The following is a 24,407-nucleotide window of genomic DNA, read 5'->3' as shown; positions in this document are numbered from 1 at the left end:
AATAAAGAATAAATAATACGTAAACAAAAAAAATAAGTAAACAAATACATTAATGTAAAACCAGTAAAAAACTTTGTACATATATGTTTTTTATCTACATATTTTTATTTATCATACAATATAAAGCAATAAATCCTCATATACTGACCCAAGTGCTGTACAGAAATGCATAAAAACACAGAGATAAGAAGGATAATAATAATAATAATAATAATAATAATAATAATAATAAAAGTAAAATTAAGAAATAATAAAGAAAGTTAAACGATAGGTCTAAAAAAGAAAAAAAGCCATAAAAGCAGTCTAATGACATCACAAAGTTTTAAAAGCCAAAGGGAAAAAGTAGGATTTTAACAAAGTTTCAAAAGCAGTTAAGGATGGAGCGATTTCCTGCAAATGTAAACCGGCAACCTGTTCTATAATTTAGGGCCTGCAATGGCAAAGGTATAAAATATGTTATGTTTTTTATACATTCCTTATTTCTATTAAATGCATTCAATGAGAACATATTTTTAGATAGTTAAAGAAACATATCTCATGTTATCTTAAACATAAAGCAGGGATTAATAGCCCTCAATAAAACTTTCCAAAGAAATTATTAACTTTTTTGTGTTCCCAATTATAGGAAACCACAGTGTTACAAAAAAAGAAAGCATCAGAGGAAAGATAGAGAGGAAAGAGAAGTGGACACAATTTTAAAGTTTTTAATTTTTAAGTGTGTGTGTGCGTGTGTGTGTGTGTGCGTGTGTGTGTGTGTGTTTTTCCTCAGTTGATGGTTCATAAAGACCATCATTTTTCATCTATCTAACAAGTTTGGATTGTGATCATGGCTGGGTGGATCCTTTGCTACTGCTGGCAGTATACTGTTAAATCCTGACATCCCTTAATTTCCTCATAAATCCCGGTAACATTAAGAACCATAAAAATCCCCCATGGTCACTTTTTGCCTGACTCACACACATTCAGCATATTTACATTTGTTTACACTGTTGCTGCAGATCCCGAATCTTTCGTAACATGTGTAGGTTGCAATCATTTCGAGTTATTCCTGAAAGAAAGGCATATTGCTTAAAGATAGAAAGAGTCCTTTAAAACACAATTTAGAGAGTGTGTATAGGTGTTTGTACTTTGAAAATATTTTTTTTTGCACACGAGTATGTCTCGACAAGTGTAATTTGACTACTTAAGTGCTACTGTACAGGTTTTTATTATTAACACTTTTTTTCAGAACATTATAGTCAGAAAGCTAAACAACTGTGTGTTTAATGTACAGAGTCACAACTGAGGAATTCTGTCACTTTATTATTGGGTCACATAGGGACAGCAAAATTACCAGGACATGTCAGCACTCGTAAAAATATTTTTCCCTCTGCTCATTTGGCACATCAGGTCCTAATGATAAACTATTATCACACTATTTGAAATAATTTGTACCTTTAGCTTGTCAGTGTGGCAATACTCTTCACGGTTACACCCACTTTAACCTTTAACACATTTAGGTGCACTAATATATACCTTTTGGGTACAATAACACATTTTTGACTCATGTTTTACAGACAAAACAAACATTATTTCTCCTAAATTTATTTGGCAGATGTTTCATCAAAAGCGACTTACAGTGCATTACAGTGCAGTTAGGATTAGAACCCATAACTTTTACTATGTTTAATGCTCTACCAAGTGAACTAGATGAACATCTCATTCAAGCAAATTAAATACCTCAATTCCAAGACACTTAAATTAAATCTAGCTAAGCTAATAAATGGCATCAAACTAAACTAAATTTAAAGGAAACCACATCGTTTTTCAATATTTTATTATGTTCTTACCTCAACTTAGACTAATTGCCCATTGGCCTACTAATCATCCCTCATACTAATTGGCTATATATAATATACAAATTATTATTTATTATTATTTATTAATACATACCTATCTTTTTTCAATGCGTGCACTTAATAGTACAGCTCGTTGTGAATGTGCATTTAACGTAGCCCCGTTCATTCCTTAGGATCCAAACAGGGAGGAATTTAGAAGCCACCAAATACTTCCATGTTTTCCCTATTTAGAGACTGTTACATGAGTAGTTACACGAGTAAGTATGGTGGCACAAAATAAAACGTGGCAATTTTTAAGCGGATAAAAAATGAGAACTATATTGTATGGCGGAAGAGCACTGAGTTTGTAGCACTTCGACCTCTGGCGCAGTAAATGTGTTATTCACATTTTTGCTAAATAAGTGAATAAACAAAAAATCAGGACCACACATTTTAGTAAATAATGGAAACAGCGATATCTTTTGCTCCAAAGCCGATCATAATATCAGTGTTTCCCTCACAAAGTTTCCTAAATTTCAATTGAGTTACATCACTCCAGACATTAAAAGCATGTCGAACGGCTCGGTCCACATTCGAATTCTTAAGGTCAGGGCCCGGTTGCATAAAGTACCTTAAATTTTTCCCTTAAGTTTTATTTATTTATTTTTTTATTTAACCTTTATTTTACCAGATGAATCTCGTTGAGATGTAAAACCTCTTTTTCAAGAGAGACCTGGCCAAAATGGCAGCATAAATACAGAACAAAGTTACAACAATACACATACAAAACAAAATAAAATACGCACACAGCAAATACTAGACAAAATCCTCATAAATAAATAAACAGTTAACATTGGGCTACTTAAAAAATACAAGTTAATTGTACAATACGTTTAAACAACAATTTAATTTAAAAACACTGACAACTGTTTATGGCATCATTTTCAAAAACTTGCAAATGTCGTTTAAATTCATCAAGAGAAATCAATGTTTGAAATTGCAAATCAGACTGTAATATATTCCAAGTGGCTGGGGCTGCGTAACTAAAAGCCTTTTTTCCCAGCTCTGTACGTACGGACCATTGGAACAGATAATAAATACAAATTACTGGAGCGTAAATTATAAGAGCTGATATTACATGTCATATAAGAACAAAGATACGACGGTAGCATATTCAACAAAGACTTATAAATGAAAATAAGCCAATGTATATGCCTCCTCACTGACAATGCAGGCCAGTTTGTCAATTTGTACAAAGTACAATGATGTGTTATTGCCTTACATCCTGTCACAAATCTCAAGGCACTATGGTAAACAGTATCCAACAAGGACAAACTACGATCAGACGCCATTCTGTATAACAAATCACCATAATCAAGTGCAGTGAGAAAGGTAGCTGCAATCAATCTCCTCCTGGTTTTCCAAGAAAAACAGGCTTTATTTCTGAAATAAAAACCTATTTTTAACTTGAGCTTTCGTACCAGTCTATCAATGTGCGTCTTAAAAGAGAGCTGATCGTCAATTAATATACCCAGATATTTATACAATTTAACTTGTTCGATTGGCTCACCATGAATAGTAAAAATACTAGGTAGATTATCCAAGGATTTTTTAGATTTTGAAAAAAGCATAGCCTTAGTTTTATCAACATTCAACACTAACTTTAGCTGATGCAGTTGTATCTGAACAAGGTTAAAAGCAGATTGCAGATGCGAAAAAGCTTGATGTAAAGTCGCAGCCTTACAGTAAATAATGGTATCATCCGCATAAAAATGGAAATTTGCCTTGGAGATGCCATCAGCCACATTATTAATATAAATAGCAAATAGAATTGGACCCAAGACGGACCCTTGTGGTACACCACAAGATACATTCACAGTTGCTGATTTGCAATTATCAAAATAAACACACTGAGTTCTTTCTGCCAAATAATTGGCAAACCAATCAACAGCATGGTCAGTAAAACCAATATTACGTAACTTGGCCAATAAAATGCAATGGTCTACTGTATCAAATGCTTTGGCCAAGTCTATAAAAAGGGCTACACAAGAGTTTTTACAGTCCATTGCCTCAATAATGTCATTAATGACCTTCATTGCAGCAGTAGTAGTACTATGCTGTCTTCGAAACCCAGACTGCACATCAGACAAAATATGCTTGGAAACCAGATAGTCCTTCAACTGTTCACTAACCAATTTTTCTAAAACCTTAGCCAAAGCTGATAATTTGGAAATTGGTCTATAATTATCCATACACGTGGGATCTCCTCCCTTTAAAAGAGGTAGTACATAAGCCGATTTCCATATTATTGGTATCTCATTGCTAACCAAGGTTTGATTAAAAATAGTAGTAATTGGTTTAGCAATAAAATCAGCAGCTATTCGCAAAAAATATGGCTCTAAAGAATCAGGGCCAGGCGATTTTCTTGGGTCCAAACTCCTAAGAGCTGTTTGCACATCCACAACAGAAAAAGGCATTAAACAAAAGGCGTCTTTACTCGCCACTGATTTTGGGTGTAGAACTGAAGTAATGGAACAATTTGTTATAGATGAGTTGCTTGCATAGAACTGACGCTTAAACAAGGAACCCACTTCCACAAAGTGCTTATTAAAGCAATCTAAAATTTCAGATTTTTCTGATATAACCTCTTTGTCCTTAATAATACGTGTGGGTAAATCATTCTGACAATTTGAGGTACCAACTGATTTCAGGGCTTTCCAGAATTTTCGAGGATTATTTAGGTTTTCTGTTGTAGCTGCTAAATAAAAATCGGATTTTGCCTTTTTAATAAAAAATGTACAACGATTACGCAGCTGTCTAAAGCTGAGCCAGTCTAAATCAGTCCCAGATTGCCTGGCTTTAGCCCAGGCCTGGTTTCTCTGCCGAAGAAGATTAGCCAGCTCTGGGGTAAACCACGCATTATCACGTCCCTTTATTCTTAGCCTCTGAAAAGGAGCATGCTTGTCCACAATATTAATAAAACCATCGTAAAAATATTTCCAAGCTAGCTCCACATTATCAATAAGTGCAATTCTGTCCCAATCATAGTAAGACAAGTCATGTAAAAATGCTTGCTCACAAAAGTGCCTCAAGTTCCGTTTAAAAATTATTCTTGGTTTAATCCTAGGCAGTTTTATATTTCTTACTGCAGCAATAACACAATGATCACTCACATCATTAGCAAAAACTCCTACATCTGAGTATTTATGTGGTGTATTTGTTAAAAACAAGTCAATTAGAGTAGATTTATTAAAATCTCTATTATTTGGTCTGGTGGGACTATTTATTAACTGCGTAAGATTTAAGCCATTACAGTGACTTTTAAAATCATCAGACACAGAGGATAACCAATCCCAATTTAAATCTCCTACTAAAACCGTGTCACTGTGTTCAAATTCATTTAAAAGGTCTATTAATTTTGGTAAAGCATCAGCAACTGCAGAAGGGGGTCTGTAACAGCCAATAACAGTAATATACTGACCTTTTGCTAATTCAAGATTCAATGCTAAGATCTCAAATTGTTTAACAATAGATTGAGTAAATAAAACTCTGGTAATAAATTTAGTCTTAACATAAATTGCAACACCACCCCCTTTCTTTAACCGATCACAACGAAAAACTCTATAGCCATTAATTCCAATATCCTTATCTAAAATCGAATTTTTCAGCCAGGTTTCCGAGATTACTAATACATCTGCATTTGTTTGAGTAGCCCATATCCTGACCAGGTCTATTTTTGGCAACAAACTACAAACATTTAGATGAATAAAACCTAAACCTGTCCTGGATTTAAAATCCTCAGGAGTACTAAGAATATTAATATTTGGACCAGGATTGGGGTGTACATTACCAGAAATCAATAATAAAATAAAAACAAGGCACTGCCTTTTTCGAGGCATAAAATGAGAGCCACTATAGCCTTTTGTAACAAAAATATGATTTAAAACAATAAAACAGTCCTTGTAATCCAAGTGAACAGTGTTAGTTCTCATTCCAGTAACTAAGAAAAGATGGTGCAATTCCACAGTAGAACTAATGTCAGCGGATGTTCCACCAGTTGGGATATTAAAATCTGTCCATACCTTTTGAGAATGAGGCACTGGTGTCTTTCCGTACCATGTATGGTCCACCGCGATCAGCAAGAAAAAGACCGCCGTTAAAAACGCCATTTATGAGCAAACGCCTCTGGGTCCCAACGAAAAAACACAACAAGTAATGAAATGTACGGCCCAACAAAGCTATGACACTTAAGGGGTAAATTGCCCTTACCTACTGTAAGAGAATAATTTAAGGATGTTGCATATAATCCCTTAAATCGTTCCCTTAGGTTAGGGTAATCGTTAAATGTTTTACGACAGCGGCCCAGGTTTGTTGTTATAAAATACTATTGTTGCCATAGAGATGCAACAGAAAAAACTTTTTTTTTCTACAACACCCTTAAGTTTAAGGGAAACATAAGGGTGAACTTAAGGGAAAATTACACTTAAGGTGCTTTATGCAACCGGGCCCTGGATTGTAGTTTAGTGTCCTGTATATAAAAAAAAGTTTAAAAAAATGAAAATTAAACACCAAATTTGAGCTTCTTCTCTTAAGGTTTTAACAAACACAAACCTAAAAGTCACATTTGTTCTTTCCATTTAAGGTCTCTGGGAAAGTGGTTATATTCCACCACATCTGGTACCCCGCAACGTGCCATTTCCATGAGCTCCACCGTTTCATCGTCAAGCTTTCCCGTCATGTCCAACCTGAAGAACTTTTGCATTTCTCGAATCTTCTTCTCAAACATGGTATAAGATGTAAGACTTTCCGGGGAAGAGGCAGCAAGCGCAAGTGATTACATGTTAAGTCAATGCAAAGACGCTAGGCATCCTGCGGCGCGGTAAGCTCGAATAGCGCAGTGCGAATGTTCCATTTCCAAAATGTTCCATTTTAAATGCATTTCCAGTCTCAGGTCCAAATCCCAAACACAGAAGGGTCAAGCCAAAGCCCGACGCTCCAACCAAATGTGACCCTGAACTGAGGGCAAAGACGCTTATAGGCATCCTGCGGCACGGTACGCGCGAATGTCGCGAGGCGATGGCGCGTTCTGTGCGAATTGAGTGTTGCCGCGGGAAACGCGCAAGTTGAAAAATCTGAACTTAACCAATCAGGAGCTTGCTCTAGTAGTGACATGATTACAGAGGACGAGCAGAGTCGCAGACTCGCATATCCCATGATGCTAATTTCCACGTGAATGTCTCACATGACTAGAATTTAATGCGCGACTTTCACTCGCGAATGAAGTGAGTAAACTTAAAATGTTTAAGCGCTCAACTAAGGTACAAATAGCGTGTTTTTGCCGCCTCTACCGTGGCACGTGTGAACGCAACATCAGAAATGAATGGGGCTAGGCTAAAAGCTAACACATTCATGACATGCTGTACAAAGAGTAAGTGCAAACATTAAATAAAGATAGGTATGTATTCATTCGTCTAAGTTGAGGTAAGAACATAGTCAAATATTGGAAAATGGTGGTGTTTACCTTTAAGTTATTAAATGTTATTTGAGCAACTTTGCCCTTTGCATGCTCCCTATTACCTAAAACCAGCAGTATCATGAGCAAAACAACAAAAAATCCCCTAACAGCTGTGCATTTTGGTTTATGTTGGCTTATATTGTCATTCACTAGGATTTTTTTTTTGCTTGACTCTTTCTTTAGATTTCTTCGTCTCAGAATCACTGCCTGTGCTTGTGTATTTTCTTCAGCCACCGAATTCCTCTGTATGTCTTAATGTCTGTCCAGGTTTAGAAGTCATATGCCTGGTCTTAGTCAAAGCTGATTCAGAATCATGTTAGAGAAGTCTGGAAATGTTATTAATAGTTTGAACCCGTGAAAGGTAGTTTTGCTTCATAAAATCCCTTCCTAAAACTTTTAAAATTACTGTAAGTTATCGTGAAACTACAAGTACAAACACAGCAAACCTTTTAACCGTATTACTCATATACTTAAAATGACTCAACATTCACTCAAAAAGGATCATTTTAAAATCAGCAGTGATAACATTGCTCACTCAGGTGTCAAATAAGCAGTTTTTTTGCCACACTTTGTTGGCTGTCGGTAAGAGGAAGTGGACTGGCTGAGGTACTTTTACATGAATCACAATTATGGACAGGAGAGATCCCTATAAAGGGACCCTTCAGACCAGGAAAAAACATCATCCTGTCAGCATGGAACTCACAGTTGTGATATTGTTGGCGATCGCAGCACACGCTTTAGCAAAACCTCTTGTATCTGAGGAGAAAGATGAAGTGTTGTTAGCTAAGGTAAGGAAATGGACTTTGAGATGTAAGCTTTGCTGGTTTATTTGTGAAAGAGAAGAATCCTTCACTTGTTAATTTTCCTGTTTGCTTCAATTTTCCAGAAATATCTTAGGAGGTACTATGGCATGCCGGCTGGTCTCCAGAGAGCGGAAAAGTCATCCGATACCATGTTTGAGAAGAAGATTCGAGAGATGCAAAAGTTTTTCAGGTTGGACGTGACGGGAAAGCTAGACGATGAAACGGTGGAGCTCATGGAAATGGCACGTTGCGGGGTACCAGATGTGGCGGAATATAACCACTTTCCCAGAGACCTTAAATGGAAAACAACAAATGTGACTTTTAGGTTTGTGTTTGTTAAAACCTTAAGAGAAGAAACTCAAATTTCCTGTTTAATTGTCATTTTTAAAACTTTTCTTTTTTTTACATGCAGGATACTAAACTACACTCCAGACCTTAAGAAGTCGGATGTGGACCGAGCCGTTCGACATGCTTTTAATGTCTGGAGTGATGTGACTCCATTGAAATTTAGGAAACTTTATGAGGGAAACGCTGATATTATGATTAGCTTTGGAGCAAAAGGTATCACTGTTTTCAATATTGACTAAAATTGGTTTGTGATTTTATATTTATTCACTTGTTTTGCTTTCCTTTTTACGGAAAAAAAATGTGAATAACAGAACATGGAGACTTTAACCCATTTGATGGACCAGAGGGTCTTCTCGCTCATGCTTATCCTCCCGGAAATGGCATTGGTGGTGATACACACTTTGACGAAGATGAGACGTGGACCAAAGACGATCATGGTACAATAATTTCTACGAAAATACACCAAATTGTTTGTATTTATTTAAATTCATAATCCTGGTGGTGTTTTTTGTAGCATTTAATCTCTTCTTGGTCGCGACCCACGAATTCGGTCATGCTCTTGGTATGGCCCATTCCTCTGACCCCGGGTCACTGATGTTCCCAGTGTACTCGTATGCCAAGGGTTACCCTCTATCTGAAGATGACATTAAAGGCATTCAGTCTCTCTATGGTAAGTATTACATAATCATTCCAGAAAATTTCCATAATGTTCCATTTCCAAAATGCTCCATTTTAAATGCATTTTCAATCTCAGGTCCAAATCCCAAACACAGAAAGGTCAAGCCGAAGCCCGACGCTCCAACCAAATGTGACCCTGAACTGAGTTTTGATGCCGTTACCGAGCTTCGTGGAGAGACCATCATTTTCAAAGACAGGTGATGTATTTCTATCAAGAACTTTGAGAAGCCATAAAAGTTAATTGTTGTCGTAAAATGTTCAGAAATAATTGCACCTCTGTCAGGCAAATATCTACACTGCTGCATTCTTTCACTCTTGCATTATGATTGTTTTTGGCACACAGGTTTTATTGGCGGCTACATCCACAAATGCCTGAACCCGAACAAACCCTGATAAAATCTACATGGCCAGAAATTCCAAACAAAGTAGATGCTGCTTACGAGAACCCAGAAAAAGATGTCGTCATCTTATTTAGTGGTTAGTTTTTTAGAGATCCAAATTTCAGATTGTTATTCATTTATTCATATTTTTATCTTATGCAAGGCAGTAGGAATGCGCCAATGCAAAATTTCTTTGCCAATACCGATATTCAATTACTTAGACCCACATGGAAAGAACCTATATGAGGATATATGCGCATATATATGAAACCTATATGCAGCTTATATGCACATATATACAGCATATATGCCCATATATGATAACATATTATATGCTAAATATATGCGTGTATATGCCACATATAGGCGAAATTGAGGTGCATATATGTGCATATACAGGCAATATAGATCTCCTGTATTGCTTCTTTATATCCACATATAAGCCCAATACATACAAGATTGTCTACTATATAGTTCATTGCAGGATCTGGTCATTTTGTAGCTCATATCTCACTTTGGCATATTCGACATATGTACATATAATATAGGAAAATGGCCAATTTTATATGTAACATGTATTAAAAACCTATATCAAAACCTATATTAATCCATGTAGGGAATGACATTTACCGATACCGGTAGTTACCGATAGTTTTTCTTTTTACTCTTGTTTCAAATTATCATTTTGTGAAATCCTAAAAGTGCAGAGCGTACAACTCGTACTACACAATGATAATCTGCCATTATCATCGGCTGTTTTTAAACAATCGGTTGATAGGCTATAGGGAGAAAAATTGCTTTTATCTGCCGATACCGATTATAGGCCAATATATTGGTGCATATCTAAAACGCAGTTATTGTAAAATGTACTGTAACTTAACGTAATAAAAGTACTGGGTCTACTCAACGCTATCACATGGCAATTGGTACATATTTTACGAGGTGGCTTATTTTATCAATCTATGCTTATACTTCTTACAGGGATCAAAATGTGGGCTCTTAATGGCTACAATCTGGTTGAGGGCTATCCGAAATACATCCACAAGCTCGGCCTCCCAAAGACTATCCGGAAAATTGATGCCGCAGTTAACATCAAAGACACGGGCAAGACTCTGCTCTTCACTGATGAAGAATACTGGAGTTATGTTGAGACTCAAAAATATATCATTACTCTTATTTTATTTGAACATTATGACCCTCAATAAAAATTTGGCACTCAAAAATAAGTTTGCTAAAGGTATGTTTAACTGCATCTGTTCTTCAGTTATGACGAGTTAACAGGCACTATGGACAGGGGCTACCCACGATCCATCGAGAAAGACTTTCCTGGAATAGGAGATGAAGTAGATGCTGCTGCCTACCATTACGGTAATAACTTTACATAACCTAAGCTAATCATTAAACTGACCTTCTAAGGCTTAAATTCTTTAATTAATCTTGTATTGTATTTTCCCTTTTTTTTACGGATATTTGTACTTCTATCACGATCATTTGCAGTTTGAATACAGTTACAACTCACGGAAAGTCATGCGCATTACGAGGGCCAATTCAATACTCAATTGCTAAGCTATTATAATGTGGATTTACCACTAACTGTTAATCACTGCTGTGAAAAGTATCATTTATTTTTTAAAACACACAACTGAGCTGGTGAATCAGTAAAACGTGTTCACTCATTTATTTATAAACCATAATTCTACGAATCATGTTTTGGGATATTTTAATAAATGTAACTTTACAAAGAAAATAAGGTGGTGGGCTTGTTGTGGTGTAAGTGCATGATGCTATCAAATGAGTTGTTGTTGTTGTTTGTTTCTGTCATGGTTTCTGTCATAATAAAGATATTAAACTTACTAGTCTGACTATAGTCTTCTTGGTTCTGGGTTGGTTATAAAAATGTGTTTTCTTTCCCCTTTCTTGCATCTGACCCTGATGCTGGCACATTTATATAGTATAAATGCCTGTGGCAGTGAGAGGCGCTGAATCACTCGTATTCATGATCCTTGGCTGCCCTCTGTGTTTATGGGGGATTTTAGCAAATCCCACATACAGCCACAATGTTTGCATACATGTCTGGCATACTACCAAGCAGCGTTGGAAATTTTTTTTATGGGACAAATCAGTCCATTGGTGGTTAAAATAATAAATGGGTTAAAATAATAAATGATTTATCAAGCTTAGTCTGACAGGTTGATGTTTTGTAATATGTGAAATTTTTATAGTTTTTCCATAATTACTACGTTTAGGGTTTAGTCAAACTTTAGCGCTGCAATATATTATAAATTAGTAAGGCTCAATTCAACAAAGCCTTTGTTAACAGTTATAAAATGGTTCAAAATAAATCATTTTTTTATCATCGTGTGTTCAGAATAACACATTTTAAAGAGAAATTAACTCTTTAAAGAGAAAGACCCTATTTAATAAATAACTAATGTAGAAACAGTATTAAATTAATTAAAATTCATTCAGATCAACATGTCTGCACAATACTGATCACAGGATGATCTATAGATTTCAATTCATTTTAAGTTATGTATTTTGCATTTATTAAAATAAACTCTTTTGTTCACAGAAGAATTTATGTACTGACACACACTGTTGTTTAACTGTAGATGCATGTTGAGTTTTTACTTGTTAAAGGGAAACTTGGTTTATTCATTTGAATAGTTTATGTTTATGAATTGTTAATTGAAATTATGATGTCCACGTCCTTTTCACACAACTTTAATTATATATATAATTAAATACATATTTGTGAACCTGTCTGTAAAAACCAGTCTAAAGTCTCACAATCTAAAATCTAGCACTAATATTTGATTTCAGCCATTAATTTCACTATGATTTCAATATTTGACACAGCCAAATTTCAAGGTTATATTTTCACAAAATGTTCTTTACATTATTTAGAATGATTTTATGTAAATTAACAGTAAATCTAAAAATAAACACTTTAGCTGGGTTTTTACATTATTTAGGATGATTTCATGTAAAAGCAGTAAATCTAAAAAAATAAATAAACTTTAGCTGGGTTTTCACTGGCAGGGTCACATTTGTTTTCAAATTATGTGATTTAAAGTGCATTTATGTTTATTAGTTAATATTTTTAAAAAGATGCTTTTATTTTGAAATGTGTTACTTCCTGGTGTGGCGTCGTCGCCTTATGTTGTCATTCTGCGACGCTCTCACAAGGTTTATTGAAAAGCGAAACATTTATTATTTTAAGAAACGTATTCTTTACAAGTCAGGAAACATTTATGTATTTAATACGCATAATACAAAATTACTGAAACTTTTTTATATATCATTACTGTGGCGCTCATGACACGACGATGAATGTGTTGCTCCTCTATTTTAGTGATTGCTATTTGATTTCTAAAGTTTAAATATTTGTGTGAACTTTTTTTATAGATGCCCAATGTGAATCCTACTGAGTCTACTTCTCCTCCTGAGGGTGGAAATGTAGAAGACGCCTATGCAAAAATCCCAAAAACGAACCCATCTGATGTCACAGAGATATCATTTACGTCCAATAATCAGAGCAATTCAGCCACTAGTGTAAGTAAAAAACTTACTAACACGTGTAAAGGTTTGGGTACCACTAGTACTTCATTCATTGGTCCAGCATGTCGCCCTGCGCCTCCATCCATTGAGCAGGAACTTTGTGAATTTTACAAAGAGCTCGAGGAAGTAGACTCCAGTGACCAGGTCGATGAGCATAAATCCTGCAAGCCTGAAAGAAGTGTCCCACTACAAAAGGACACTCCTGTTGTCGAAACTGATCACAGCAGAGCATACAGACCCTATCCAAATCCACACACACACAGTGGAGACCAGTGGCAGCATCCAAATAGATGGAGACCTCACACACAATATGGTACGGAGAGCCTTGGCAGATCAGGACACTTAGACCCGTGGTATCCCCCTCCGCCATGGATGATTCCACCCGGCCCACCAAATTCAGACTTTGAATATTTTCCTCCCCCACCATCTGGAGGTCCCATGTATCCATCAGATATGAGACCCCAGCAAAACTTCCACAGTTATACTAACAACAGCAACTGGGCACCATGGGAAGAGTCACGGTTGCCGCCAAATGAGTGGAATGATAGGCGTCAACCGTCATATGAATTTTCTAGATACTCTGAAGAATATGAAACATCAAACTGGCAGGAGAACAACCATAAAGAAGACCAATATCATCATTATGACAATACTTTGCGTCTTATATTGTTGAGGGGGCTCCCCGGCTCTGGAAAATCCTCTTTGGCCAGGTGAGTTGTTAGCGTAACCTTAAAAAATTTAATTTTCTGTAAGTTGTGCTAGCATTAAATTAAACTAGAATACGTTTTAAATTATAGTGAATTATGGCTTAGACTTTTATTATTAATAATGAAAATAATATCCTTCAGAGAACTTATGTCCTGTGGCCCCAATGGAACCATCCTAAGTACAGATGACTACTTTTTTAAAGACAACACGTATGTATTTGATGGCACTCTGCTTGGGGATGCTCACGACTGGAATCAGATGAGAGGTGAGAAAGGAAGCTGTTACACTTATACATTTTTATGAATACTAATTTAAAGTATTTAATGTACGCTTTACGAAGTGCTTAATTTAAAAACGAGCGCTGTGTCCAAAATCACATACATACTGAGTCAGATTAAGTACCGACTTCTTTTTTTTTTTTTGTTAAAACACACATACATTTCGGACATACTACCTTTGTTATGTGACCCATATGTCCTATTGGTCTGTGACTTTGTCAGGCAGTTTTAAATAATAAGTAAATGTTTCATGTTGCTTTATCATTTCAAAGCTGAGCGTGCAATGTCGGAGGGTCGCTCGCCTGTTATCATCGACAACACAAACATTAAGGCCTGGGAGATGAAACCTTATGTTAAAATGGTGAGTTGAATGTCTTATAGCAATGCTTGTATTTAAAATTGACTAATCTAACAGTTTATTTAGAGGAAGTGATGTAATGAGTACTTCTAGAAGATTTCCACGTGTTGGAAACGAGAGATGTTGCATTATATGAAAAGCATTATATATAGTGTGTATTAAGTAAGGGATAATGTAGAGGCAGCCGGTAGTTATCGGGAAATAAGCCCCGACAGTGTGATCAACTGACGGGGCTTATTTACCCGATAACTACCGGCTGCCTCTACATTATCCCGCTTATTACACGGCTACTTGCCACATAAGAAAAAAACTGGACATGAATATGAATTTGAAAATTTTATTGGCATATTTGTTTTAAATTAACATTTTTATCCTTCCGCGAAACTTTGCACAGATGCATAAAAAGATCGTAGTACCTTATTAAGATCCTCTGCTTCATACTTGTCTGTCTCTATTTTTTTCTCTTTTTGCCAGACTTTGAGAAGTAAAATGCCCATTCTGTATTTTTTTGGCTAATGCTCTATTTTGTCAAGTTCAGTCTCAGTAAGCTCTCTGTGTCTTGTCGTTGTTCGTTCTTCTATCCACTGTTTAAATGTTTTGTTTTTTCCGTACATGTTAAAATGAATGTCAAAATGTTCCATTCTTAATTGTGGTTGTCCAGTGTTTGTCACAAGATGGCGCCAAATAGTAATCACCGGCTATGCGTTATTACTTTGGAGCGGTTATTATTTGAAAAGAACGAACCTGCAAATGTCTCAACTGACCAATCAGAATCAAGCATTCCAGAGAGCCGTGTAATAAGTTAGTATAATAATATTATTTTATGTCACCCAGGCTTTAATGAACAGATATGAAGTGGACTTTCGTGAGCCAGAAACCAACTGGAAATATGATCCTGCTGAATTAGCAAAGTAAGTGTTAATATAACATGTGTAATGAGTGTCAATGTGCTTCTCATATTATACTATGTCTATTAATCACTGAATAAAAAAGACTTCAGATCAAGGTTTACAAAGGTTCAGAAAATATTTGTGTATAAGTGAATAAAATATATTGAATCTAGGATCTGTAAGGACCTTTCTTATCTATTTGAATTGAAACGTCTGACTTGAGTCTGGATCAAGGCTCTTTGATATTTGTGATTTCAGGCCAGATTAAGAGCCAATGTAGATCAAAAGCTGTTCAGGTTGAATTTGGTGCATCTGTGCCAAGTGCGAATTGAATCGTTTCCCATATTTTTATTTCTTACTGTCATTAATAACATGTGCTAATTCCCTGTATCAGTCCAAGTCCAGTAAATGTCCTGGTATTTACCTTATATGGTTATAAATCTCATCAACAGGAGGAATAAACATGGAGTCCCTCAAGAAACAATAGAAAAGATGCTGGATCGTTTCGAGGGGCCTGTAAACATTGACATTGTGATGAATTCTGCAGAGCCCCCTCATAAAACCAGAGGACAATAACAGAATCTGGGGACATGAAGCTGACAAATCGTCTTTTAGAATTGAATAGTTTTGTTTTGTAGCCATTTAGATTTTTATGATGTAAAATGTGTTTTTTAATGACTGTATGGTGATCGATTTAATGACCAAGTCCCTTTATATTTTAAGAAATGTTGTTTATTTATTTGAAATATTGAGAACAACATTATAACAATTCTGTTTAAATAGAGAATGTCTTTTACAGCATTACTTTTTAGGAAAAAAAAAAAACAGAAAATGTAGTGAACTTTATTGTCTGATTGATGTCCATTGTGATATAATTATTATGTGTCTGATTTCAAATGAAGATGATGCCTACAAAAACGAATCTTTTTTTTATTTGAAGTAAACCCCCAGTTAACACAAACTATGGTCTACAATAACCACAATTAACTATGGAATTTTTAGTAAAACTGGTAATCAGACTGCTAAAAATATGATTAAATAGTGTTTCAAAGGAAAACTGCAAACATTTTACCTTTGGACATCTTTGCATGTTCAAGTATGTTGGGTTTCTAGATTTAAACTCTGAAAAAGTAAATTAAAATCTGAAGTGTTTTTACAAATTATACAGTAGATGCATTTATTTAAATGCATTTTAAGCATATTTTTCATGCTTAAATCTATTAAATTAATTGTTTTTTTTAATTGCCACTCTCTGGTTTGAGAACAACTGATATATTATACTGTAATATACTATATTATACTACACTATACTTTAGTATTTTAATGTAGGCATGTTATGAATGTAATTTATCTGCTGTGGCTGTACAATTTCGACAGATCGTTGACTGACCACTTCTCTCCAAAATTTTGATTATTTTTATTTGTGGTGAATTGTTTTTATACCTTGCAAAAAATTTTTTGTAAAGGTGCAGTGTGTAATTTTTTGAAGGATCTTTTGACATTAATGCAAAATAATATACAAAACTATCAGCGGTGTATAAGACCTTTCATAATGAGCCGTTATGTGTTTATTACCTTAGATAGAGACCTTTTTATTTACATACACCAAGGGTCCCCTTACATGGAAGTCGCCATTTTGTGCTGCCATTTTTCGACAAAAGCCCTTAAAGGAAATTTTTTTTACTAAGTTGTCTCCAACGATGACATGTTTGTCCGGTGGCGGCTACCGTAGCTTCTCTATGTATTTCAAAAGCAAGGGGTGAGCCATGGACTAAGCTGTTGGTTGCAATTCGCAACCTCAACAATCATGCCACTAAAATTTACACACTGCACCTTTAACAATGCAAAATCGACATGTCTGGTTGCAACTATGAAGAAGGAGAACCGGTGTCGTTCGCGTGACGACCGATAGATGCCGCTATAACTCCACACACAGCTCTGCTAGTGTGACTACGATCATAAACGCTCGTTTTTGCATTGCTCACTTTTATCGCTATTTTGCAATTTATTTCTTTTTTAAATCCAAACCATCTTTACCGATCCATCCCCCCAAATGATGTTCCTAAATAAATAAAGCTCAGTGGAGGAGGGTCTGTGTGGAGCGGAGCTGCACTGGCTGGTGCAGGACAAATTGGCGCCATTTTGAAGCCGACAGGAGGATCACAGCGTTGGGAGAAGCGAGCGGAGCGCGCACTTTTTCCAATAAGGTAACCGTTTATTTCCGTTTTTACGTTTTCGGTCTGTAATTCGGTCGTTTGCTATGTACTTTCGTGGTCCGTTTATTGGAATTGTTATTTTGTGGTCGTTTCGGTTTGTGTTTTTTCCTTTTTCTGGGGCTGTCTATTCTTCTCGTAACCCATGCGAGGACATCTGACTGTGTGTTTCCCCCCAAATCCTTTCCCTTAAAAACATTGCAATGACAATTGCTATTGTTTTGCGTGTAACCTGTGTGATCCTGGCCGTTAACGTTGCAAAAGAAGGCCGTACACTTTCCTGGTCCTCGTGTGTGTATATATATGTACGTTATGTATACGAGCGTGCGTGTTTGTGTTTAGCTCTGTAGTAGCCTGTTAGCTTAGCATAGCTGTCTGTAAGTGACTAACCGCCAAATTGTTTTGCGTAAAGCAACATTTGATTTACAATTTGTGCCGTTTCAAATAATACTACTACAATTTCGACTTTACTAGTTTAATTATGGTTTGTTTGCATGCGGGAATCTAGAGGTGCTGTTGTGCATTGGGTCATTCACATGAGAGCTAACGTTATAGTGGTGTGAAATGCATATGATCCTTTAAGTAGCCTTCTTAGGGGTCTGGTAAGTGTTTAATTTAAATTTCTACCGGCTTGACCTTAAAATGAATTGCGATTACAATTGTTGTGTACTTGATAAAGCTGTTTTGTTTTGGTTGTGGACATAGGAAAGCAGTGAAGGGGCACAAAAGACATCAGCAGAGATCTATGTAAGTCAGCCTGCTGTCAGTGTGTAAGTTGGGTCCCTCATGCAAAATCAGTGGGGACCTATTATGATGTCTGGAAGTGTGTTGTGCTTTGACTGACTGCATAGATGTGTTGTGTACTGCTGTATAGTTTGGAGTTTGCCTGAAGTGTTAAACAGCAGAATTGTCTTGATAAGTGCAAGAAGTGACAGCTATTCAGCTCCCTTTGATTTATTCATATTTATGACCTTCATTGTGACTGTAGGCACTGTTATAATTGTATGCGTTTTTTTAAAAAGCACATACACCCAATGCAATGTGTATATTTGCTTTATAAACATGGACAATTTTATTTATCGTTTATATATTGAACATTTTGTGAATTTCAGTACTAGAAGTTTTATTTTCTATAAAATTGCAACAAAGTTTTGAGTTTTGCAGTTAAATTTTAGTCCTCCATGTAGTGCCACCTATCTAGCAATAAAGAGCTGCAAGTCATGGTCAATGACTGAAGACGGATTTAAAAAAAAAGATAAGCTATAGTGGCAGTCGGCAACTTATTTTTCGGGGGTGCAAAGCTCGTCACAACATGTATGTAGCCCGTCACATGTGGGGCTCATCATTTCAAAATGTGTGTTGGGCGCATCATGTGAACTTATGGGCATCACGTATGATGTCAAAATACGAGCCTGGTGCACACGCATGTAAAGGGTTTATGATAAAGGAGTAAAGGAGACGCTCAAGTTTGCCAGATACTCGCTTAAATCTGTAATCAGAGTGTAGTTTTAAGTTAGTGTCTTCTATCATAAACCCTTTCGACATGTTTGCAGCAGGCACTTATTTTGACAAGACGCATGATGCACATGGTACATGCAACAAACACATATTTTGAATTTGTGCCTCTCGGAAAAGACAGGCTTCCAGAAAAACGTTCAGTTTTTTGTGATTGCTGCGGGCAAAAATCCTCGATTTTGCAGCACGTTTTCTTAAAAAATGCGATGGAATACGCGGGATATTTATGTAATTTATGCGATGGAATTGCGGGAATTTGCGAAAATTGCGAAACTTGCAAAAACTGCGGAAACTTGCAAAAGCTGCAATGATGTTCACGTCACATAATCACGTCACTTCATAACGTTCATGGCAATAGAGGACACGGCTGTGCTTTTGGGAAGTAAATGTAACATTTTTCAACTTTCTGCTAATATATATGTGACTTTTTCTACGAAAATGCGGAGATTATGAAATCATGCAAGCTCCGCATATTTTGTGTGCGGAAATATGTAATTAATGCAGCGAAAGTGTGTCGTATTTGAAAAAATGCAGCCCCGCATAAATATGCGGACTTTGGCTGATTATGCAATAAATCGCGCGATCGCACAATCGCGTTTTTCTGGAGGGACTCCAAAGAGAAGTCACCGGCCGCCACTGATAAGCTACTATGGCTGTGTCCTAATTCAAAGGCTGCGAACTTCTAAGGACGTATTTTAAGACCGATTGCGTCCAATTCAAAGGATGCTTAGAATAAAGCCTCAAAATGCGTCCTCATTTCTCCGCACTCCGCAAGGATAGAACGAATGGATCCTTAACAGCCGAGGATATCCCAAGAGTCATTGAGCGTCTGCAACGGCTGCATATAATTGGAGGATATTCTAAAATAAACAATTAAAACCTTTATTAAATAAAGGTGTATTTATCAGAATAAATTTTTTCTTGTCAATGTTGTAGTATTATAAGTTATGTTTTGTGTTAATATTATTCTTTTTATGTTGTGTATATTTCAAAGGTTGATTAATTTGATATACTGTTGAATAGTTTAATCTACATCAACGTGTCATATTTTCTAAAATAAATGAATATTTTTCTGGTTTCATATTTATTTTAATAATTCCGAAATGTCTCCGTTGTGTCCTGCTGACAGACGCGGTGGGCGTGTGCAGCAGGTGACACAAATTATGGGTCCTCCGAAGGTTAGACCGTCCCATTTCAGTTCTCTTCGCAAACTTCTGAGGCTTCCACTTTGAAAGACCGACTGCTCACCTTTAAAGGTCTCATGCTTATAAGGTTGCAGCCCTTGAATTGGGACACAACTTATATGTCTCCAACTTCCTGTTTAAGTAGGGAATATATCAACTAGTGCTGCACAATTAATCGCATCGCAATCGCGATGTCAGCCTGTGCGATTATATGGCAGCAAAATGTTGCAATTATTAAATAAATAAATGTGTGGACTTGTTAACACAAACATTCTGATAACAGTTTGATGATTTTCCGTGCTGTTTAAAAAAAGAAAGAAAAACGAACAAAAAAGGCAGTGCACGTGTGGCATGCAAGTGTGTGGCATGCGTCGTCACTTGTGTGTGCGCAGCACGGAAATATCAGAGCGAAGATGGATGCAGAGGAGATTGACAGTGATCTGGTAGCTCAAAAAAAACTCTACGTCTGTTGCGTGGCGGTATTTTGGATTTAGGATTACTGACACTGAGCAGTTGCTACATCACGTGGCAATTCGAAAACATTTCTAGTTTAACAAATACACATTTTAGCATTATCACTAAACTGTGTGTGGATTTTCCTTAAAACCCATCAAGTTGACTCATGATACCATTTATTATAATCGCAACCGCACACCGCAATATTAGCATCAATAATCGCAATGGGAAAAATTTCTTAAATCGTGCAGCCCTAATATCAACACTTTAGAGCTGCAACAATTAAAATTTTTTTTCAACTGATTAATCTAGCGATTAATTTCTTCTATTAGTTTTAATAGAAACATTTTGCACCTGACCGACCATATTTTCATCTTACCGAAGTGAAAATTACTGAATTCTTTTAAAACCATAGTGTCTCAGTGATGTGAGGTGTGTTCAGCTTCACAGTGTTGCGCGAGTCAGCGGGGTTGGTGCAGTGCGAGTGCGCATAGGAAGCTTTTGAATCATGCATGGTAGTGATGTCATACACAACGTCAAACACACACCCCAGTCTTTACTATCACAGGTGCTTGTAACGCTGACCAGATATCCAAATGCCTCCATAAGCACCAGTGTTGTTTTTGGCAGCCCTTTTAGTTTTCGTTTTAGTCTTAGTCTTTTGGACGAAAATGCTTTTAGTTTTAGTCACATTTTAGTCACTTGTAAAATTTATAGTTTTAGTCAAGTTTTAGTTGACGAAAACGCAAAAAGGTTTTAGTCAAGTTTTAGTCGACGAAAACGCAAAAAGGTTTTAGTCAAGTTTAAGTTAATTTTAGTAAAAAAAAGTATTTTTTAACCAATGAATTTAGGTTAAAAAGTGTGGTGTATTTAATACAATTAAAATGTGCATTAAGGTTGTCCCTGAGGGCTTGCCGTTTAGTCAGTGTGCCTTCTGCCCATGTCATAACAAAAAGTTATGAAGAAAAAAGTTTAGCCTAATATACCATCATGTTGAGTTTGTGTGTTACGCTGAGACCTTGCTTATAAAGTTGAGAAACGCGTGCCTTGCCTTATTTAAATACACCACAAAAAGTATTGGAAATGGGCTTAGGTTTGACAAGCAGATACATGTTAAACCTTAAGCTTACCATGAAATGTGTTATAAGCCGATTGTCGAGTAAAATTGAATGTATATGATATGTTAACAGCGTGACTTACCTTTAAAAAAATATTATCGTGATGAGCCAGGTGCCGCTTGAGGTTGGTGGTATTCTTCCCACCTAGTTTGTGGCCACATTTACCGTCGTCTCTCAATATTGCATTCCGTTTTTCTGTCTGATGGATTATACTGAAAGTATGGCCATAAATCATCTCGTCATTTCCGTTTATTGGCGTCACCGCTACGGTCTTGCGAACTCGCCACAGCCGCAGGTGTGTTGTTGTTGTTGTTGTTTGAAATCTGGTGCGCGTGCGCGGCATGGCGGCAGCCGGGTGGTGGGCGTGAGCGTGAGTGAGACTGTGTTGACCCAAAACAAGGATAGAAAGCGGCAGCATTGCTGATACTTCTGAGCTAAAAACAGACTGATTTCACGCAAAATAGGCAGAAATGACATGCATTATGAACGTCAGACTTATAATCATTTTCGTTCCGTCTCGTTTCGTCAACGAAAACTCAAAAGCGCCTCGTCATGTTTTCGTCACCTTAGAGACATTTTTAGCTAGTCATCGCCGCGTTAGCGTCATAAAAAATATGTGCGTCAACGAAATCATTTCGTTATCGTCATCGTTGACGAAAACAACACTGATAAGCACAAAAAATAAACCCACATGGTCATGTTTTTAATACTGTATCCTAAATTATGGATAATTAATACATTAATAAGAATACATTTCTGGAGTGTTAAAAATTAAAAGAAAAAATAACAAGAAGAACCGTACAGAACCGAGAACCGTGACCATAAAACTGTGATACGAACCGAACCGAGGGTTTTGTGAACTGTGCCACTGCCACCCCTACTATTGATGTCATATATCCAGGAAGTAGAGGGCTGTTTCCAGACCCTGAAGTCCTTGAAAGCAAATTCTGTCGCTTGGCATTGAACTTTGAGCTTTATGATTTGCAGGCATTATTTATCCTCTAACAGCAACCTTACACACCAACTAAAGTGTGAGAAATAAGATCATGAAAACGGCAGTTTTAAAATGGGTTTTTTAGTGCCGTCAATATTTAACCATCTGCAGGAGGTAAGCTTTTGGCCAGCATCCTGAAATTTCAAAAAACAAACCTTTAGTCGTAGTGAAATCCACGTTAAGAATCTTTTGGATCATTTTATTAATTGCATATGCCTCTCTTAAAGAACAACTTATTGAAATTTACATTTGTAAGTGTTTGTCTTGATTGTCTTTTTGGCATATTCGCAGTGAGCACTGATTGGAGAGCATGGCTCACTCCAAGAATCGAGCCACGGATGGCAAGATCACCTACCCGCCGGGGGTGAAGGAGATCTCTGATAAGATCTCAAAAGAGGAGATGGTGCGGAGACTGAAGGTAAGGAACACCATGCAATTTTCCCCAGTTGAAAGCTTGGGCTTAATATAGCAGCAATGTTTTGAGCAACCTTGAAACCTCAACACTAGCAGCTTTGTCAGGCAGAATGAAACCATATTTTTTTCCACTTGTATTTCAAGGTATTTTTTCACTTGTATCTATTTTTTTTAATAAGACTGCCAAGTCAAGGTGTGTTTCCCATTAAGCGTGTCTTGCATCACACTTTTAAATAGATGTGTAGTTGACTTACTGCTCTGTTTTGCTTTTAAACTTCAGATGGTGGTGAAAACCTTTATGGATATGGACCAGGACTCTGAGGAAGAGAAGGAGCTCTATCTGAACTTGGCCTTGCACCTTGCCTCAGATTTTTTCCTCAAACATCCAGACAAAGATGTTAGACTGCTTGTGGCCTGCTGTCTTGCTGATATTTTTCGCATCTACGCACCCGAGGCTCCGTACACATCACCCGATAAACTAAAGGTTAGAAATAGGTTTTTTTTTAATCCTTTGTATAATTTGCTTTCTTTTTAAATCAGATGGGAATCTTGGTTACACCATTTATTCTGAAAGTTTTACTCAAAGAAATCATGACTTTATATGTATATTAAAATGTATTTACATCTATATGACATGAGGACTGCTGTCATCATATTGGCCTTAAAGGAGTTGTTCTTGTTCTACATAAGGGTTGTTAACCAAAGCTAAGGTCACATGACCAGCCAAATACTATTCACCATCCTGTAATACAAAATGGATGTTCACATGTACAATCACCTAAAAGATTATTAGGAACACCATCCTAATACTGTGTTTGATCCCCTTTTGGCTTCAAAACTGTTTTAATTCTACGTGGCGTTGATTCAACAAGGTGCTGAAAGCATTCTTTAGAAATGCTGGCCCATATTGATAGGATAGCATCTTGCAGTTGATGGAGATTTGTGTATTGCACATTCAGGGTACAAGCTCCCGTTCCACCACATCCCAAAGATGCTCTATTTGGTTGAGATCTGGTGACTGTGGGGGCCATTTTAGTACAGTGAACTCATTGTCATGTTCAAGAAACCAATTTGAAATGATTCGAGCTTTGTGACATGGTGCAATATCCTGCTAAAAGTAGCCATCAGAGGATGGGTACATGGTGGTCATAAAGGCATGGACATGGTCAGAAACCAT

The 24,407-nt window shown here is 36.6% G+C and overlaps 3 protein-coding genes across 5 annotated transcripts in view; all 3 read left to right on the top strand.

Annotated features, from left to right (window-relative positions):
* The first annotated feature begins 7,535 nt into the window (after nt 1-7,535).
* mmp13b (matrix metallopeptidase 13b) lies at nt 7,536-11,358 on the top strand. Its single transcript, XM_073862673.1, has 10 exons — nt 7,536-8,120; nt 8,219-8,460; nt 8,548-8,696; nt 8,795-8,920; nt 8,998-9,153; nt 9,238-9,358; nt 9,505-9,638; nt 10,523-10,687; nt 10,811-10,910; nt 11,008-11,358. Exons 1-10 carry the CDS (start codon nt 7,962-7,964, stop codon nt 11,105-11,107), a joined length of 1,452 nt encoding a protein of 483 aa, XP_073718774.1. The 5' UTR covers nt 7,536-7,961; the 3' UTR covers nt 11,108-11,358.
* A 1,565-nt stretch (nt 11,359-12,923) lies between these two features.
* n4bp2l2 (NEDD4 binding protein 2-like 2) lies at nt 12,924-16,254 on the top strand. The gene is made up of 5 exons (XM_055196975.2): nt 12,924-13,812; nt 13,951-14,075; nt 14,361-14,449; nt 15,281-15,357; nt 15,789-16,254. The coding sequence occupies exons 1-5, from the start codon at nt 12,950-12,952 to the stop codon at nt 15,910-15,912; spliced, it is 1,278 nt and encodes a 425-aa protein (XP_055052950.2). The 5' UTR covers nt 12,924-12,949; the 3' UTR covers nt 15,913-16,254.
* A 1,015-nt stretch (nt 16,255-17,269) lies between these two features.
* Nucleotides 17,270-24,407, top strand: part of pds5b (PDS5 cohesin associated factor B) — a 43,803-nt gene continuing 36,665 nt past the window's right edge. Inside the window, exons 1-4 of one of the 3 annotated variants that reach the window (XM_055196972.2) lie at nt 17,270-17,543; nt 18,255-18,296; nt 23,108-23,234; nt 23,511-23,714. In XM_055196972.2, the coding sequence (XP_055052947.2) occupies nt 23,127-23,234; nt 23,511-23,714 (312 nt within the window). In that variant the 5' untranslated portion in view covers nt 17,270-17,543; nt 18,255-18,296; nt 23,108-23,126. Of the gene's footprint in view, nt 17,544-18,051; nt 18,152-18,254; nt 18,297-23,107; nt 23,235-23,510; nt 23,715-24,407 lie in introns of those variants that run through there. The other 2 variants (XM_055196974.2, XM_055196973.2) reach the window with 2 other exon arrangements.

This window comes from Misgurnus anguillicaudatus, chromosome 24 (assembly GCF_027580225.2).
Source record: "Misgurnus anguillicaudatus chromosome 24, ASM2758022v2, whole genome shotgun sequence".
NCBI classification, from domain to species: Eukaryota; Metazoa; Chordata; class Actinopteri; order Cypriniformes; family Cobitidae; genus Misgurnus; species Misgurnus anguillicaudatus.
Note: the sequence above shows the minus strand (reverse complement) of the source record. Positions and strands in the feature narration are given on the sequence as shown.